At 44.3% G+C, this 19,350-nt stretch overlaps 2 protein-coding genes and 1 pseudogene across 2 annotated transcripts in view; 1 reads left to right on the forward strand and 2 right to left on the reverse strand.

The window, feature by feature from the left end:
• Window positions 1-19,350, reverse strand: part of ZSCAN30 (zinc finger and SCAN domain containing 30) — a 54,411-nt gene that overhangs the window by 14,458 nt on the left and 20,603 nt on the right. The gene's annotated exons all lie outside the window — the stretch shown is intronic.
• On the forward strand, window positions 28-10,105 carry LOC121159640 (zinc finger protein 271-like). Its single transcript, XM_040984887.1, is given in 5 exon segments — window positions 28-733; window positions 7,423-8,759; window positions 8,761-8,807; window positions 8,809-9,031; window positions 9,181-10,105. Coding segments are annotated over 5 exon segments (1,782 nt in total). The 5' UTR covers window positions 28-684; the 3' UTR covers window positions 9,307-10,105.
• LOC121159793 lies at window positions 15,008-15,106 on the reverse strand (annotated as a pseudogene).

A 19,350-nucleotide genomic window follows, 5' to 3' on the forward strand; every position in this document is an offset into this window, starting at 1 on the left:
CTGCGCAGAGACTCGCCATAGAGCTGAGCCGTCCTCCCGCGTTCCTAGAGGGGACGCCCGCCCCCTTCTACCCCGGCTGATGAGCCGCGAGCGTATTTGATAGCGATCCGGAGACCGCGTCCAGGTACGGGTGATGTCCACTCGCGGAAGGCAAGGAACTCGGGTGATCTGGCCTGGCCTGGTCGGCTGGGCTTAGGGTAACGCTGGACGAAGGCCAGAGACTCTGGCGTGGGCAGGTGGGGTCCGGAAGCGTGGAGTACGGCGCGCCAATCAGCCGGCAACCTGGATTTGTGAATGTTGGGAGAAACGAAGGAGGGAGACAAAGGTGGTGACGATCGGCGGGTGATCCCCGAGGACACACTCCAAAGCGGCCTCTCCGCCGTGTTTGGCTGTCGTGCGCACCCCTAATCTTGGAGGTAGCTGTCTGGCCTCGGAGTGGGGTACTCATGTCAGACTGCCGCGTGACGGACGGAAGCCCTTGGACACTATGAGATTTTTGTTTTCTTTTTCGTGTAACAGCAGAGTATGCCTCTGGTGGTCTGCTCTCAGAACGTGCCATCTCTAATCTGCGCGGTGACGCCCTTCTACGCCCAGTGGTGCCCAGTTGCCTCCGGGTGCAGGAGGGAAGCCTCCAGAGGAAATGGTGTTTCTCCACGTGCGCCCTGAGGTGACCAGCTGCAGCCCATGGAGACCCAGTCCAATGGCAAGCCTCAGGACATGCGGCCTCCGCCAGGTGAGGAGCAGTGTGTTGCCCCCAGGGCCAGGTGGCACCCCTGTGCTCCTGGCAGCTGCTGACAGGATGCTGTTAGATTTGCCGACACAGGCCTTGATTATGCCAAGAGATGCCTCCCCCACGACCTGCTGCACAGGACCCCCTCCTGCCCACGCCCTGGCTGCCTTTCCAACTCTAGCTTGCAGGTCTCTCTTTTCGGAGTTAATCCATTTCTGCCTTTACCATGACCTCATTAGCCGTCTCTGCGTTTAGTATCTTCCCTTTAAAATCTCTTCAGGTCATCTTATCTACCACAGGCACATGGTGAAAAGGTGCCGAGTCTGACAACCTGCGTTCTAACACTAGCTTAAGTAACTAACTCAGAATTCTGCAGCTGCTTTTATAGTTATCCATACCTCAGTGAGTATTTTGAGAATGTGTCTATTACTCCTGAGTAATGGAATCCAAAACTTAATGGTCCAAAACTTCAGTCACTATTTCCTACAGTTCTGTGGGTCATCCTGCTTGAGATGGTTTTTAATTGGGAAGGTTTGTATTTCCAGGTCTTATCTGGGATTTTTTTTTTTTGAAAGGTAAATTTATAGAAAGAAGGAGAGACAGAAAGATCTTCCATCTGCTAGTTTACTCCACAAGTGGCCACAATGGTTGGAACCGAGCCGATCCCATGCCAGGAACCAAACGCTGCTTCTGGATCTCCCACGCGGGTGCAGGGTCCCAAGGCCTTGGCCTGTGCTTCACTGCCTTCCCAAGCCACAGGCTGGAAGCTGGATGGGAAAAGTGGAGCAGCCAGGACACAAATTGGCGCCCACGTGGAATCCTGGCGCTTGCAAGGGGAGGATTGGCTAGTTGAGCCATGGTGCCAGGCCTATCACTGTTTATTTCTATTCATTAGTTCTAGGACAATGCAAAATCTTTATAATACCAGGGATTTCCTGAGAATTCATGGAACATGCATATTGTAAAAAATTATCTATGGTTCTCAGAACTTTCTGCAGAAGAAGACATCTTTAATTTTTCTAACAACTCTTTGGTACTCTTTTTTTCCTGATAAAATTATTTTTTAATTGATTACATTGCATTATGTAGCACAGTTTTATAGGCACTGAAATTCCCTCACCCCTCCCCAAACCCCACCCCATGGTGAATTCCTCCATCTGTTGCATAACCACAGTTCAAGTTCAGTTGAGATTCTTTCATTGCAAGCATATACCAAGCATAAAGTCCAGCATCTTATTGTCCAGATAAGTTCTTTGATACTCTTGTACTTTAGTTCTTCTTGCACTATTTTTTCCATGCTTTTTTTTTTCTATTTGATTTATTTATTTTTATTAGAAAGTCAGATATAGAGAGAGGAGAGAGAGGAAGATATGTCCAATGGTTCACTCCCCCAAGCAATCACATGGCTGGGGATGAACCAATCAAAAGCCAGGAGTCCAGAGCCTCTTCTAGGTCTCCCACACGGGTGCAGGGTCCCAAGGCTTTGGACCATCCTCAACTGCTTTCCCAGGCCACAAGCAGGGAGCTGGATGGGAAGTGGGACTGCCGGGATTAGAACTGGCCCCATATCCTGGTGCATTCATGGCCAGCACTTCAGCTGCTAGGCCACGCCGCCTGGCCCCTGTTTTTGCCATGCTTTTAAAACCCTTTATTTATTTGGAAAGCACAGAGACCAAGAACATCTCCAATGTGGTGATTTTCGTCCCAAGTACGGGTGCCTGCAACAGCCAGGATGGGGTTAGCCCAGAGCCAAGGCAGGTCTCCAGCTTGTGGGCCAGGTACTTGAGCCATCAGCTGCTGCTTCCCAGAATGCACACTGACAGGAAGCTGGAGTCAGGAACAAAGTCGGAACTCAATCCCAGGTGTTCTCAAAGGGGATGCATGCATTTCAAGTGGAGGTCTAATTTACCTTGCTGTGCCAAATGCCCACGTGCTTTGTGATTTAATTCCTTTTCTGGTAAATTCCATGAGATGTTCAGGTTCCTCTAATCCGTCAGTACACCTGTAGATCTTCCCAGATGCTTTATCCAGTGCTCCTTGTTGCTGCATTACTTTCCTTGCACCAGAAAGGCTTTTCTGTGCTGAAGAATTCCCTTTGCTATTTCTTTCAATGCAGATCTGTTGGCCAAAACCGTCCTTGATTTTTGTGTAGCTGAAAACATATTTAACTTTTTTTTTATAACTCTTTTTTAAAGATTTATTTTATTTTTATTGCAAAGTCAGATATACAGAGACAAGGAGAGACAGAAAGATCTTCCATCCAATGATTCACTTCCCAAGCGCCCGCAATGGCCTCTGCTGCACTGATCGAAAGCCAGGAGCCAGGAACCTCTTTCAAGTCTCCCACACAGGTGCAGGGTCCCAAAACCCTGAGCCGTCCTCGACTGCTTTCCCAGGCCACAAGCAGGGAGCTGGATGGGAAGCGGGGCCGCCGGGATAAGAACTGGTGCCCATACGGGACCCTGGCATGTTCAAGGCAAGGACTTTCACCGCTAGGCCATGGCGCCAGGCCCTAACTTTCTTTTTTAAGGCATGTTCTCCTAGTAATGTAATTCTAGGTTGGCACACACTTTGTGTCAATGGTTGAAAGAAGGCATTCCTTTTTCTTCTGAATTCTCTCATTTCTGTTGAAGTCAGGAGTAACTTACCATGATCTTTTATATTCCTGCACATCTTAAAAGCAGCAGGATTGTCTGTCTTTGTTTTGAACTACTTTTCAAGAATGTCATATAATGAGCAATCTTTGAATAGTAGTAACGTCTCCCTTGAAAGTAAAACACAGTCCTGTTTAGTGCATATTGTAACAGATTTGGGTGAGCTGGGATCAAGTGTCGCTGCCCTGTAACATAGCTTACTGCGAGAGTCACCCTCATGGACATGGAGTTCAGAAACCTCTGCAAATGCTGCTGCTCTGTCTTGTGTTATTGCTGGGAATAATAAAGCATCCTTTACCCCTCATTTGGGAGTCTGTGGTTTCTGCCGGTACCCATGGCAGTGTAGTTGTCTAATTTGTTATTGGATAACATTCCAGATTTTTCAGTTACTGAAAGTTTTGGCGAAAAGGATGGGATGATGACAGTACCATGGCTTCCTGAAAGAGGAAGTATGGTGGCCTCTGTGATGGCGTAACATGTAAAGCTGGCACCTGCAACAGCAGCATTCCGTATGAGCACTGATTGGAATCCTGGCTGTTCCACTTTCTATCCAACTCCCTGCTAACGCACCTAGGAAAGCAAGAGAACATGACCCAACACTTGGGCCCCCACTTCCACGTAGGAGACCCAGATGAAGCGCCTGGTTCTGGGCTTTGGTGTTCCAGCCATTTGGGGATTGAATCAGCAGATTGAAAATCTTTCTGTCCTCTCTCTATAACTCTAACAAATAAATATCTACTTATTTGAAAGACAGGATTGGAGAGAGGAGGGTCTTCTATCCAGTGGTTCACACCCCAGGTGACCACAACAGTCAGAGCCAGGCCACTCCAAAGTTAGGAGCTGCTTCTGGGTCTCCCAAGTGGGCACAGAAGCCCAAGCACATGGGCTGGCTTCCACTGCTTTCCTATGTATACAGCAAGAATCTGGAGCTTCACCCACAACACCACAGCACTAGCTGTGAGTTTAAAGATTTTTTTTTAATCTTAAAAAGAAAGAAGAAAATCTTAAAGAAGAAAATCTTAAAGAAGAAGTCAGGGTCTTACAGAGTACTTATCAGATATTACAGAAGTCCCTAGCAATCAATGGCAAGAATGTTAACCAAATTACATGGTCCACTGAGCAATGTATATTTCTCTAGTGTGTGTTGATAAGAATTTGAGAAGTGGTTGCAGGCCAAAGGCAAAATACATGTTCAGAGACAGCTGTCCAAATTGTCCTCTGGTTGCTACAAACTCCCCGGTAAGGGAACATCTCACCAGTTAAGTGATCAGCTTCAGGTTCATCGCATTGTAAGGACTAAGAATTAAGATCATCTTGGGTACGCAGAAGTTCCCACTCCCTTTAAGTGACAGTTGGAGAAACATGTATTTATAGTGAGCACAGAGGGGAATCTTTGATCAGTGTGGACAGAAGCCAGGTGAACTGTTAAGAACTTTGGGTGTGTGATGCTTAAGGAAGAGTAGAAATAGCTGTGCATCTTACTACTCAGTCCTGTGGTCTGTCATGCCATCCATAGGTCCATTTGGAGATGACAGTAGCACAGAGGAACTTGGGCATTCTGGGAGGGAGAATTTCAGACAGAAGAGTACTCCTGTGCATGACCGTAGATGAGGCTTAACTAGCAAGCACGCTGTTAGAGCTCTGGGTTGGGTTTATAGTGCTGTGGACATGACCAACTGCATATGAGAGAATTAGATAAATCCTCAAGATCCAGTCCTGTCATATTGGTAAGTCCCTTAGCCTTTATGTTAACCAAGCAAGAATTAAGCAATGTTAGCATGACAATGGAGTAGCAAATACTGTCTTCAGTCACCACTGTGCAAAAGATAATGCTCCGGCAAGACTCTCACAAGTTTCTCCAATCCCAGTGACTTGGGCCTGGCATCTCCTGTCAGATAGCTCTGGTTATAGTTTGAACATACCATTCTTTTAATTTTACTGCGGTGTCTTCATTAAAAGCAGATCACCCTAGCTCCTGTACTTCCCATACAAAATGCCTATCAACGTGTCCAGATGTATTCCTTACAGAAAAGGGGATGAATTCTTAGTTGTTCACCCTCATAACAAATTTCAGAGCCATCTGTGTTACCACTTTGTGGTCTTTTGCTTGACACTACAAATTGCCTTTGTAAACCAAGAAATCAGGTTAAAATGATTTGTGAACCCAGTGGGAGACCGGGAAGATGTTCCTGACTCCTGGCTTCGGATCAACTCAGCTCTGGCTGTGGTGGCCACTTGAGGAGGGAATCTCCTCCATAAATCTGCCTTTCTAATAAAAATAAATCTTAAAAAAAAAAAAAAGATTGCTTTTGTTCAGCTCCAAAATAGATTTGCAAATCAAGAGTTTAGTTAGTAAACAAACGCATGTTCAGTCAAGGAACGGAAGACTATGTTTATAAAGGGAAAAGGAGGAAAAATGTGGTAAGGTGAAGTAACTTGTTTCCAACAATATTCAGTTGGCCTTATTACACAAGTTGTTTGGAATGAATTGAGATTGGTGCTGAAAGCCTGTCCAGAGGTTTGGCTATATCCATGATGGGTTGCTAGGGAATACAATAAGAGAGTTACCAATAAGCAGTATGTCTTCTGAAAAGTCCCCAGATTGCAAATTGTCACAATCTGGGTTCTTTTAAACTTGTTCTTTCCAAATGTGTTCCTTACCTGGAAGTTAAAGGTTGATGGATTTTGTGACTGTGAAGTAAGTGATGCCTGCAAAATATGAATTCTGAAGCTTAGAGACCTTTCCCGCTCTCTTAACCAAACTGCAGCTAAATTAATTTTTATTCAACCATTATATAAATGTAGGTCATTTATTCCTTAATTGAAGAATTTTACTTTGGTGTAGTGGTAATGTCTTCCTCAGAAGTAGAAAATGGGGCCCGGCGCTGTGGCGCAAGTGGTTAAAGGTCCTCACCTTGCACGCCCGGGATCCCATATGGGCGCCAGTTCTAATCCCGGCAGCCCCGCTTCCCTTCCAGCTCCCTGCCTGTGGCCTGGGAAAGCAGTCAAGGATGGCCCAAAGCCTTGGGACCCTGCACCCGCGTGGGAGACCCGGAAGAGCTCCTGGCTCCTGGCTTCAGCTTGGCTCAACTCTGGCCATTGAGGTCACTTGGGGAGTGAATCATCGGACGAAAGATCTTCTTCTGTCTTTCCTCCTCTCTGTATATCTGACTTTGTAATAAAAATAAATCTTAAAAAAAAAAAAGAAATTTGCAGTTACTTTAACATTGTATTGTCTTCATAACGAAACAAAAGATGGAGGGCTGCGTCCCCTGGCCCTTTCTCTTCTTAAATCTCCTCCCAGTTTGAAATCTTCATCTCTCTTGCCAGGCAGCATTCTCCCTCGAGAATGCTGTGGGCTCCACACACTCAGGCCTCAGCACAATCTTCTTTGTAGTTTCAGCCTTTTTCTGGAAAACCAGCCTCTTCTGGCCACCCTAGCCATTCTGCTTCCTGCTGTAATGTGGCTTTCCTTGGCACGGAGAGGATTTTTACCCTCTCCATTGTGCCGCTTTGAGGGGTGGCGCTTGACATACTTCTTAACGAAGGTCCAGCAGGTTTTCAAAATATTCACCGTTTGCAGAGCACTGCTGACATGGAACAGCTTTTCCATTTTATTTATTTGTTTGTTTGTTTTAGACTCAAACTACCTACTTTGTGTGTATGTGTGTGTGTGTTTATTGAATTTTTTTTTCATTTTATTTTCGATGATTTCGTAATTGATTAGGGTGGGAAGGGTTGAGGTATATTCTCAATAAATTAATTCTCTGATAACTTGATTCAGTCACACTTTTCTAATCACAGGACTAGCTGTTATCATTTCCAGATCTTCTGTGACAAACACATAGAGCATATCAAGGAAGGCATTTTATCAATGGTGAATGAGATCCATTGCTTATTTTCCTCTCAGGGTGATTTCCAGTGTTTAGGAGCGTTTCCAAATCGTGCTGGTATTTTATAGCTCTGCACTGATGTTTCAGCTGAAACTTCTTACAGTGTGGAGAACACATCCCATTTGGATTTTGTTTATCTTTCCAGATGGTGAGACTAAGCACAAGATTGAAGAAGCAGCTTCCGAAAAGGAAATTATAGCAAAAAATGGAGGCTCTGACAGCCCCCAAAAGGATGTTCTACAGGATTCTGAAGACAGAGAATTCTATGAATTTGGGGATGAATTAAATGAAATGCATCAGAATCTCTTTGAAAGAAGGGAATACATTTGTGAAGAGTGTGGACAAAGCTTTGCTTGGAGTACTGGCCTCATTAGGCATCAGAGAACCCATTGGGAGAAACCCTATGAATGTGATAAATGTGGAAAGGCCTTTCGTGTGAGCTCAGCCTTGGTTCTGCATCAGAGAATCCACACTGGAGAGAAGCCCTATCCTTGTGGCTGGTGTATGAAAAGTTTCAGTAGGAGCTCAGATCTTATTAAACATCAAAGAACCCACACTGGAGAGAAGCCTTATAAATGTGATGAATGTGGTAAAGCCTTCAGTCAGAGCTCGGATCTCATTATCCATCAGCGAATCCATACGGGAGAGAAACCCTATCAGTGTAATCATTGTAGTAAAAGCTTCAGCCAGCGCTCAGATCTGGTTAAACACCAGAGAATCCACACTGGAGAGAAGCCTTATTCGTGTAACCAATGTAACAAACATTTTAGTCAGAGTTCTGATGTCATAAAACATCAAAGGATCCATACTGGGGAGAAACCATATAAATGTGATGTGTGTGGGAAGGCCTTCAGTCAGAGCTCAGATCTCATTCTACATCAGAGAATCCACACTGGAGAGAAACCCTACCCATGTAATCAGTGCAGCAAAAGTTTCAGTCAAAACTCAGACCTTATTAAACATCGAAGAATCCACACCGGAGAAAAACCCTACAAATGCAATGAATGCGGGAAAGCTTTTAATCAGAGCTCAGTCCTGATTTTACATCAACGAATTCACACTGGAGAGAAACCTTATCCTTGTACTCAGTGTAGCAAGACCTTCAGTAGGCTGTCAGATCTTATTAATCACCAAAGAATTCACACTGGAGAGAAGCCCTACCCCTGTAATCAGTGCAGTAAAATGTTTAGTAGAAGATCAGATCTTGTTAAACATTACAGAATTCACACAGGTGAGAAACCCTATGAATGTGAGGAGTGTGGAAAAACCTTTAGTCAGAGTTCCAATCTTATCCTGCATCAGAGGATTCACACAGGAGAGAAGCCTTATCCTTGCAGTCATTGTGCTAAAAGCTTTAGTCGCCGCTCAGATCTCGTTAAACATCAAAGAGTCCACACTGGGGAGAAACCATACACATGTAAGCAGTGCAATAAAAGTTTTAGCCAAAGCTCAGACCTCACTAAACATCAGAGAGTGCACTCTTGACGAAAAACCCTATTATTGTGACAGCTGTGTGAAAGCCTCCAGTCAGTTCTGACCTTATTCCTCATCAGAGAATTCACACTGGAGAAAAACCATACCCATGCACACACTGCAGCAGATGTTTCCGTCAGAATTCAGACCTCACCAAACACCAGAGAGTTCACACTGGGGAAAAACCCTATAAATGCACTGAGTGTGGAAAGGCTTCCAGCCGGTGCTCTACTCTGATCCTGCATCAGAGAATCCACACTGGAGAGAAGCCATATTCCTGTGTTCGCTGTAGGGAAAATTGATCTCATTCACCATCAGAAAACCCCACACTGGTGAAAGACCATGTAAATATGTGTATGGGAATGCCTTCAGCATGTGCACAGATCTTAGTGAATACCACAGAAACCACACTGGGAGGAAACCCTGCCAGTATATTCAGTGCACCCAAAGTTTTAGCCAACCCTCTGAGCTTACTGACCATGAGAAGGTCCATTTTGGTGAAGGCAGCCTAAATGCAATCAATGTAGGAAAACCTTTTGTGTATACACCAACTTGATGCAGTACTGGAGACATGATATCAGAACAAATCTTACAAATGCTATTTAGTATGAAATAAGGTTTTAATTAATATTCAACACATTCATTAAAAAGAAAACCCACATAGAGAACACTTCAGTTTTTGTAGTGCAAATTCTACTTGGAGCCATAAAATAAAGAAAAATTGGGCAAGTGAGTGGTGTGGTATCAGGTTGCCACTTGAAATGTCCCATGTCAGAGTGGCTAGGTTCAAGTGCTGTCAGTGTTTCCTGTCCCAGCTTCCTGGTAAAGAGCACTGGAGTAGCAGAAGGTGAGGGCTCACTTTTAGGTCCTTGCCACTTATGGGCCACTTAAAATATTAAGTTCCTAGATTTAGCTTGCCCCAACCATGGCTATTGGGAAGATTTGGGGAGTGAGCCAATGGGTGGATGAACTGTCTCTATGTCTCTCTTTCAAGTAAATGTCTTTGTTAATGTGGGAAAGACTATACATTATGGAAAAACCTTCAGCATGAATTAAATTTTTACTTAATATCAGTAGCAGCAATGGAAGTGTCTGCCATAAAAGTAAGAAAAACTCTGATCTTATTTAGACGATCTATCAGTGTACAATTGTAAATGTAAGAAATATATAACAATATTCCGTTTTCACTTAAAAGAAGCATTTTTCAGTTTCTCTTGCATATCTGAATTGCCAGCATACTATCTTTTCATGTTGGAACCATCACTAAAAAATCCACAAGGGTTACTTGAGCGTAAGCTCCACAATACTACAATAACTCAAAGAGTCCTGCTAAGTAACTAGTGGGAAGGTAGCATATAAAGACAACTCAACCATCCGTGGCAGAACAGAGCAACACAGAATGGTCCATGATTTAAAACAAATTATATTTACAGAATTTTCTATTAGATATTTTTAGATCATGATGTGAAAATACAAATGGGGAACTGCTGCATTTTTCCCTCATCTCCTGGGACAGAACTCCTAAAACCCTTGTGATTTACTTAGTGATAGAGCAACTATGGTGAAGAGTGTATTCTGTTATTCATAACAAATCCATTTCAAACACCAAAATGTATGTTACTCAGTAAAAACTTTTCTTTATTGTTTTGATACAATTCTACAGGCTCTGGGATTTCCTGTCCCCTTCCCCAAGTTCCCTCCCCCACCCCCGTTGATTTCCCCTTTAGTATTACAGTGAGTGATCCTTCATGAAAAGTTCGAAGTCCATCATGTTCTTGAGGTGTTTCCAAACATTGTGGGCAGAGTCCGCCATCCTACTGTTAGGATCATTTCAGCTGTTTTGCTGGGAGTCCATCGTTGGCCTGGATGTATAGAGGCATACTGCACTTTGTCTCCACATCTGAACAAATGTAGGTGCTATTTTTAGATATGGGTGAAACAGGGTAAGCAAGAAAAAGCTATTGGCTTGAGTAACTGGAAGGAAAACCCTCGCAGTTTCTAGGATGCTGAAAATGAAGAACATGCTTAGATGGAAAATTAAATGTTTGCCTTAGGGTGTGTCAGGTTTCAGATGTCTAATTAGTTGTGCCAAACCTGGTTTCTAAGTCTTTTACTTGTAAGTTCAAAATGTTCTAATACTAGTCTCCCTCTGACCATCTAACATTGCCTGGCAACTTCTGACCCTGTGCTTGCTGCCTCCCACCTGACTGCTGGCCTTAGATTGATTCTGTGCTGTTGCTGTGGTGATTGCTGCTAGAGCAGCTGAATGGTGCAATCTGGGGTATGGAGTTGATATTGTGTGGTGGAAGTTCTAACCAGAAAGTGAAAGGTCAATCTACAGAAAAATCTTTACTCTCTTCCACAACCATGGAAGCATAACACGCAGTGGCTAATACCCTTTATGTTCAAGAGATGTGCTGTGAGAACAAGCAAACACCCAGACATCCTTTGGGGACCCAAAGAGCTCAGTTAAACCTATGCACATTTTCTCTTTCAATGCTTCACCTCCCACTTATTCTTAGTAATCGTTTAGAGATGCATCTCTTTTGTAATTTGTTAGCAATAATATTTTGTCCTAGGTTCTGTTCTCTCAAAAATTCAGAATGTAGACATCTAAACAACACCTAGCAGACAAAGCAATAGGAGTCTGAAGTTCAGAGATCTGTTAGGAAATCTTTGGGGATATATAATCTTTAGGGATTATATATCTAAGGACATACAATTAGATGAGATGAACAGTGAATATAGATAGAAAAAAGAAACATTAAACAAGTTGCTCAATCAGATTGTATTAATTTTAAGAAAAATACTAAATTATTTTCCATACCAGGTCATTTTGCATTTCCTCCAGGAACTGTTGTTTCACATGCTTCCAGGATTATGATGTCAAGGGTATTAAACTGAGAATAGTCAAGGCAGGTCTAGGCAGCAGCACCAGCATGTGCATCCTAAAACTGGGTGTGGGGCAGGCTGGACCACAACATTCACCAGCTCATATAAGGCCAAGATGGAGGGGTAGGCTATGCTGGGCAAAGGCCTAGCACTTGCTGACATGTGTGAAATCTGGGTCTGGGAGTGGGCCAAATGAGAGTATGTGGGCAACTCTAATAGTGGGTCATAGCTCCTGCTGGTGATCACGTGGCCTATACCCCTATACCTGGAGGTTGGGCAAACTGGGCAAGGTAGTTCCAACCACTGGCAAATGTGTGGGTTGGTTTTAGAAGGGTGTGGACTAGACAGGGCCAAGCAAACCTAAGCTCACCAGCAAGTGCAGAAATGAGGCAGGAGTGTAGGTTATGCCAGGCTAGGTTATCATGCCTACCGGTTTGCATGAGCCAGGGATGGGAGCACACTGAGCAGGGCCAGGTTACAGCCCCCACCAGTGAGTTGGGACTGGGGGCAGGCTGGGTCAAGCCAGGCTACAGTGTTAAAAGCAAAAGCCAAGACAGGTAAGGGACTATGCCAAGCTGGGCCAGCGCAGCCACTGCCACTTGCAAGATCTGTCTCTGGGAACAGGCCTGTTTGGGGAGCTAAGGAGATGCCCTGACTGGGTTGTGGTTCCCACTGGTGAGTGCGGGGGCTGGAGTGGGAGGCTGTGGTCTGGTCTGGACATGGCTGCAGTGTCCCGCAGCATGGTGTGGACTGGGCCTCGGATGTATCAGCCTGGGCTAGACTCCCACACCCACTGGTGCTCGCAAGAACCAGGGTAGGTGTTGAGATGCTAGGCTACACTTCTGCCCCTGCTTAGCCATGTGTGAGCTATGCCTGGGTGTGGACCAGGTTTGGCTGAACTGTAACACCCAAGAGTAAAAACCAGAATGGGTAAAGGCCAGGCAGGAAAGGCCACTGTTCCTGCTAGAACAGGAGGTGTACTGAGTAGGACTGGCTCATGGAGCCATCAGTGTGTGTGAGATCTGTCAATAGGAGAGGTTCTGATGAGGAACTCGGCAACTCTTCTGTCAGGACACATCCCCTACATGTGATCGCAAGAACCATGATAAGGAGCAACCTGGCCCAGGCCAGGGAATGGTACCCAGCAGCATACATTTGACACAGGTCAGGAGCAAGACAGGCTGGGCCAGTTCATATCACCTGCTGGCAATTCTGAGCACCAGAATGGAGTATGGGTTGGGCCAGGTTGGGTCACAACACAAGCCAGTTCACATTAGGGTCAGCTGGGCTGGGCAAGGCTGTAGCCCCCACCAGTGTGAGCTGGAATTAGGGTGGGCTGGACTCAGCCAGGCTACAGCACCCACGGGCATGGTGAAGCAGGCCATGCCAGACTGGGCTGCAAGCATCTAACCAGCACATGAGGCCTAAGAGTGAAGGGGGAAAAGCCAGTAGAGGGGCATGGGGCTCCCCTGCTGGACCACTACTCCCACTGGAGAGCCTGAGAGCTGAGATGGGGACAAACCAGGCCGGGCAAGGCTGAAATACCTGTTGGCCTCATGTGAGCAGGATCAGAGGAAAGTCAGGCTGGGTTGACTGTACCTACTGGTGCATGCAAACATCAGAGCGTGGGTTGGTTGGGCTTTGCCACAGCACCAGCTGGCAGATGCTGGCACAGGGCACACATTTTCTCAAGTTAAACTGCAGAAGCACCTGGAGAGTGCAAGATCAAGGAGTGGGAGTAGGCCCAGGAGGGAAACATTGCACACTTCTCTCTTGGGTTGCCACTCCAACTGGTGAGCATGAGAACCACAACTGGGGCAAGCATGGTTAGACAGAGAATGGCACCTGCCAGCAGGTATGTGGGCTGGATAGTAGGGCTGATATGGTTAAACTAAGCTTCAATGCCCATTGACATGTAAGAGAGCTGAATAGGATGTGGATCAGACTGGACCAGCCTGCTGTACATACTGACAAGTACTGGAACCCGGACAGAGGGTGGGCATGGTGGGGGTTATTGTAGGTCACTCCAACTAGGCTGCAGCTCCCACTGGTGTACACAAAGGCCAAGCATGTGGTGGGCAGGATCAGGCTGGGCTGCAACACCTATTAGTTTGTGTAGAAGACAGGGCTGGAAACAACTGACCCAGCAACTGCAACCACCAAAATGTGCATTAGCTGTTGAGGTGACAAACTATGCCAGACCCTGTATTGGCAAGCACACAAAAAATCAAGTCTGGGATCACCTCATATGAAGTTTCTCTAGGGATCCCCCAACAGAATTGCTGGACTCAGAACCCCAACCATGGAGAGAATTGCAGGTTCCACGGTTTGTGGAGTGCATGTGTCAGAGCTGGGCCTTCTTAGTGACTTGGAGCAGTGGACAGCATATCCAGGTACAGCTGGAGAATATGGCAGTACACTGGACCCTGCATAGGATACCTGGTACCACAACAGAGGACAGAACAAATTGATCAACTACCTCAGCCAAGTGTTGGCAGTGAATATCTGGACAAAGACTCTTAACATGGACTATGTAAACCAGTGGATTATGGAGAGATTTCATTGTACTGGAGTGGTGAGGTCAGCAGTAATTCTGACTTCTTGAATTATCAAAACCTCATGAGCAGGACCCTCAGAGCACATCCCACATCGGGGACCCCGGGGTGGTGTTGGGTGGCTGCCCTCCATCCCAGGGTTCAGAGGTGTCTGGGAGGCTGGATATGGCCTCTCTGCTTGCTTTCCCCCTTCCCTCAGATATTTGAAGGGGGAAAAAATGTGGAAATGATGATCTCATTCTATCACTCTGCAAAAATCATTACAAATAATTCAAAAATTAGTTTTAGAATTTGGACATTTTAGTAGGTTTGTACTGTAATCTCATCCTTGTTTGAATTTCCTTAACATATTATGTGGACCTGGGCCCAGCGTGGTGGCGCAAGTGGTTAAAGGTCCTCGCCTTGCACGCCTGGGATCCCATATGGGCGCCGGTTCTAGTCCCGGCAGCCCCGCTTCCCTTCCAGCTCCCTGCCTGTGGCCTGGGAAAGCAGTCGAGGACAGCCCAAAGCTTTGGGAACCTGCACCCGCGTGGGAGACCCAGAGGAGGCTCCTGGCTTCGGATCGGCATAGTATCGGCCCGTTGTGCTCACTTGGGGAGTGAATCATCGGATGGAAGATCTTCCTCTCTGTCTCTCCTCTCTGTATATCCGCCTTTCCAATTAAAAATAATAATAATAAAAATAAATCTTTAAAAAAAAAAACATATTATGTGGACCATCTTTTCAAATGCTTGTCATCTGTGTAACAGATTTTCTTTATTGAGGTATCTAACAAGGTCCTTGACATATTTTAAACATCAGGTTGCTGCTAATTGTCTTAAGAGTTTTTTTGTGTATTTCTTTGTGCAGGGGACATGCTAATCTCTGTATCGTTCCAATTTTAGTATATGTTGCTGCCAAAGCGAGCACTCTTTTTGTATTTCTAATGAGTCCTTTACCAGTTCTCTTTTCCTATTTATGCCTTTTTATTCTCTTGAAAACCATCTTTGTTCAGTTTTGGTTTTAACAAATTCCAGTATAATTCTTTTATGAATCTTGCCTTCACAGTGTTATACCTAAGTCATTTTCAAACTTTTAAGTCATCTCAATTTTTTTTTTTTGGTTGTATTCTCAGAGCTTCATAGTTTTGTCTCATTTTTAGGTGTTTGTTTTTTTTAAGACTTATTTTTTAGTGGAAAGTCAGATATACAGAAAGGAAGAGAGACAGGGAGGAAAATCTTCCATCCCTCCAATGATTCACTCCCCAAGTGGCCACAACAGCCAGTGCTGTGCCAATATAAAGCAAGGAGCCAGGAACCTCCACCAGGTCTCCTAATGGGTGCAGGGTCCCAAGGCTTTGAGCCATGCTCAACTGCCTTCCCAGGCCACAAGAAAGGAACTGGAGCTGCCGGGATTAGAACTGGCGCTGATATGGGATCCCGGTGTGTTCACGGCAAGGACTTTAGCAGCTAGGCCACCACACTGTGCCCCATCTGATTCATTTTTAATATTACTGTGAAAGTTAAGACTGTCTAGATTCTTTTTCCTGTAGATGTCCAGCTGTACAAACACAATTTCTTGAAAACATCTTTTTTTCCATCACATTCATTCCTTTTACCAAAACTCAGTTGACTGTGTTATGTCTGTTTTTCAACTAGTTTGGTCACTGATATGTTCTTGAAGTTCAACAATTCCAATTCTCCAGCTTGTTCTTTATGTTAGCTATTCTGAGACATCTGCTTTTACATTATAAATTTTACAATCACTTTATCAATATTCATAGAAGCATCTGTTGCAATTTTTACTAGAACTGCTATGATTGAATAGATAAAAAATGTTAGGAATGGAGGGCAGGTCTCACCAGTTTAAAAGCCAATTCTGAGTCTGAGTCTAATCAGTCTAGAGGAAGGATGGAAATAAAACTACCTAAGAATTAACTGTGAAAGTACTGTAGCTACTTTAATATCAATGCTGAGTCACTGCTGGAAGGTGAAGTATGTGTGTGGCACAGGGAGACTGAAGTAACAAATGCCAGAGGTTGACAAGGCAATTCTAGAAGGCCATGCTAATTTTATTAATGTATATAGTGCATTTAGTGTTTAAGTCTAGAATTTAAAATTACAAAGGTTTTCTACAAATCAATAAGAAAATACAAATAACCTATGTTAACCAGGACAGAAACCCAATTCAATTATTTTAAACAAGAAAGGGACTTTATTGGCTCACAAAACTTTAAAGTCCGGAGGTAGGGCAGGCTTTAGGCACAGCTGGATTGAGGGCCTCCAGGAAAAAAATAAATCAGAACTTAGATCTTTTTCCACTTGTGCTAGCCTCTTTAAATTTCTCCTCAATTCTGGGTTACATGGTTCTTGGTTCCTGGGATCTCCATAAAGCAGCTTCTTTCAAGTAGTTCCACAAGTTCTGTTGAGGACGCTCCTTAGCCTGGCTAAAGTCACATGCCCATTCTTCACCTGCTGTGGCTTGAAAGCTGTACAACTCAGGAGACTATACCTGGTCGTGTGCTCACCTAAGCCACAAGGAATGGGTTCCCAACAATAAGTAAAGGTTGTTTTCACACAATGGGGGAAAAACATATTGGACAAAAGGAACAATAGATATCTGTATATAACCTAACAGAAAAGCTGGCAAAGATACAGTCAACCCATGGTAAAACTATTAATGGCCATACACACGAAAACCCCAACCTCACCATTAGTCAAGGGAATGTAAAATAAGGAAGGATTCTTCCTTCTTTTATACCCAACAGATGAAAAAGTATAAGTAAAGCTATAAGGGGGAACGAGCACTTTGTGAACAGTAAGTGAAAATAAAAGTTAAAGGGAGTGAACCCTAGCCTTCAACATACACATTAGCAAATGAACACACACACCTGGTCAAGGAATTTATGTTGTCAGTGTAACAGGACAAAGGGAGTGGGGCATACTTAAGTTAAAACAATGGAATTTTCTACCCTACTCAGCCATCAAGATAAACATTTTTAATGATCTCAGAATCTGTTTGCATCCTTCCTCCCAAAAAATAAGCTACAGGACCATTCGCATGTAAGGTCTTACTTATGTAGAATCACTTGTAATTATATGCTGCAAATACATGGGAAAGGAACCAGACAGGCACATACTAAACTGTGGCAAGTGGAACACAACTGGAAGCATGGAGAAATCTGCTTTTATACCTGTGCATCAAATAATCTGTTTCATGTAATGAAAACGTAGTCATCATTTCATAATTTAAATATAGAAAATGGCAAAAGCCCACTCACAACACAAAATGCAAATTAGAAGAGGTAGGAAAATGTTCCTCCTAATAACCAATGAGAATGAAGCATTCTCCCTTCCAGACAGGCAGAAACGTCTTACGGATTCAGCCGTGGTGGCGAGCGTGGGAAAGCAGGCACTATCTGTGGAGTTGTAAATCGGTACAGTCGTTTTGGCGGCATTTTTCAAATCTCAAATGTACATTCTCTGTGACCTAGTTAATCCTTTTCCAGCTATGTATCCTACACAGATACCCGCAGAGCAAAATATGTGTATGTTAACCATGTTTTTATTCATAAAAAACTAATTATCCATCAATATGGTTTGCTTAAATAGTCATGCAATGGAATAGTACACAGCTGGCGAAAACACCCACTGTGTGGGAGGCAAACTTCAACGCAGCACTTGTAAAATGGATATACATACCTATCATAACTGAGGATTAAAAATGAATCCATGGTAAAAACACTTCAAACAGTGCCTGTGCAACAGTCAGTAACATATTTTTGCTTATAATATGTGCACATTTAGGGTCTGGTAAGGTAGCCTAGCAGATAAAGTCCTTGCCTTGCATGCGCCGGGATCCCATATGGGCACAGATTTTGGTCCCAGTGCCCATGCAGCTTCCCATCCAGCTCCCTGCTGTGGTCTGGGAAAGCAGTGGAGGACGGCCTAAAGCCTTGGGAGCCTGCACCCATGTGGGAGACCAGAAAGAGGCTCCTGGCTTGAGATCGGCGCAGATCCAGCTGTTGCGGCCACTTGCGGAGTGAATCCATGGATGGAAAAATCTTCCTGTCTCTCCTATCTATCTATCTTTCTAATAAAAAATAAAATAAATCCTGGGCACAGTACAATAGCATAGCAGCTAAAGTCCTTGCCTTGAACATGCCAGGATCTCATATGAGTGCCAGTTCTTATTCCGGCGGCCCTGCTTCCCATCCAGCTCCCTGCTTGTGGCCTGGGAAAGCAGTGGAGGACGGCTCAAAGCCTTGGGACCCTGCACCCACATGGGAGACCCGGAAGAAGCTCCTGGCTCCTGGCTTCAGATTGGCTCAGCTCCAGCCTTTGTGGCGGCTTGGGGAGTGAATCATTGGAGGGAAGATCCTCCTGTCTCTCTTCCTCCCTGTGTATGACTGTCCAATAATAATTAATCTTCAAAAAAATTTTTAAATCTTTAAATATATATATATATATATATATACACACACATACTTGTAATCCTTGAATCCTGACTTGAGCCTACAAGGGTACAATTATTTAAAAATATACATATATGTGCATATCTAGATCTGGAAGAACAAACCAAATTATCATTTTCTGGTAAGACTGTTTCATAACCTACACAGCATTACACAAGTGCTCATCTGCTGGCCACAGAAGGGTGGTGGTTATACCATGGCATGGAAACTCCCCACTACCAATTCATGAAAGGCTGGAACTCCCCAAAACTATGGATTATCTGAAGGGGTACAAATAAATGTCTGGGAATCAGATCACTAAGCAATTATTTTTTCAATTTTTACAGTAGACTTAAACCTAACAGATGATCAGTAAACGCCCCATCACTTCCTTTGCCTGTGTTCCACCATCCAGTTTTCAAGAGGTGGGGGTTCTAGTCCCTTTCCTCACAGTCTTGCCTAAGCCGAAGAATTCTTTCTGAACAATGCACACCTATCAGCACTGGAAAGACAAAAAAGGAGAGAGACTTGCCAACTTTCATATTTTTTCTATGTTCTCACATTACCAAATACCTTTGGCATTTATGACAATTTAATAACATGGATGTTTTGTTATGTAAAGATAGATCTTACGTAGCATGAAATCCCACCCAGAGGGTGCTCCTTTCTTACCCACTTGGATATAAAAATTCTGTCATCCCAGGAGTCTTCCAAATATGCC

The sequence above is a fragment of the Ochotona curzoniae genome, unplaced genomic scaffold (genome assembly GCF_017591425.1).
Source record: "Ochotona curzoniae isolate NIBS_2020 unplaced genomic scaffold, NIBS_Ocur_1.0 contig_43, whole genome shotgun sequence".
NCBI lineage: Eukaryota > Metazoa > Chordata > Mammalia > Lagomorpha > Ochotonidae > Ochotona > Ochotona curzoniae.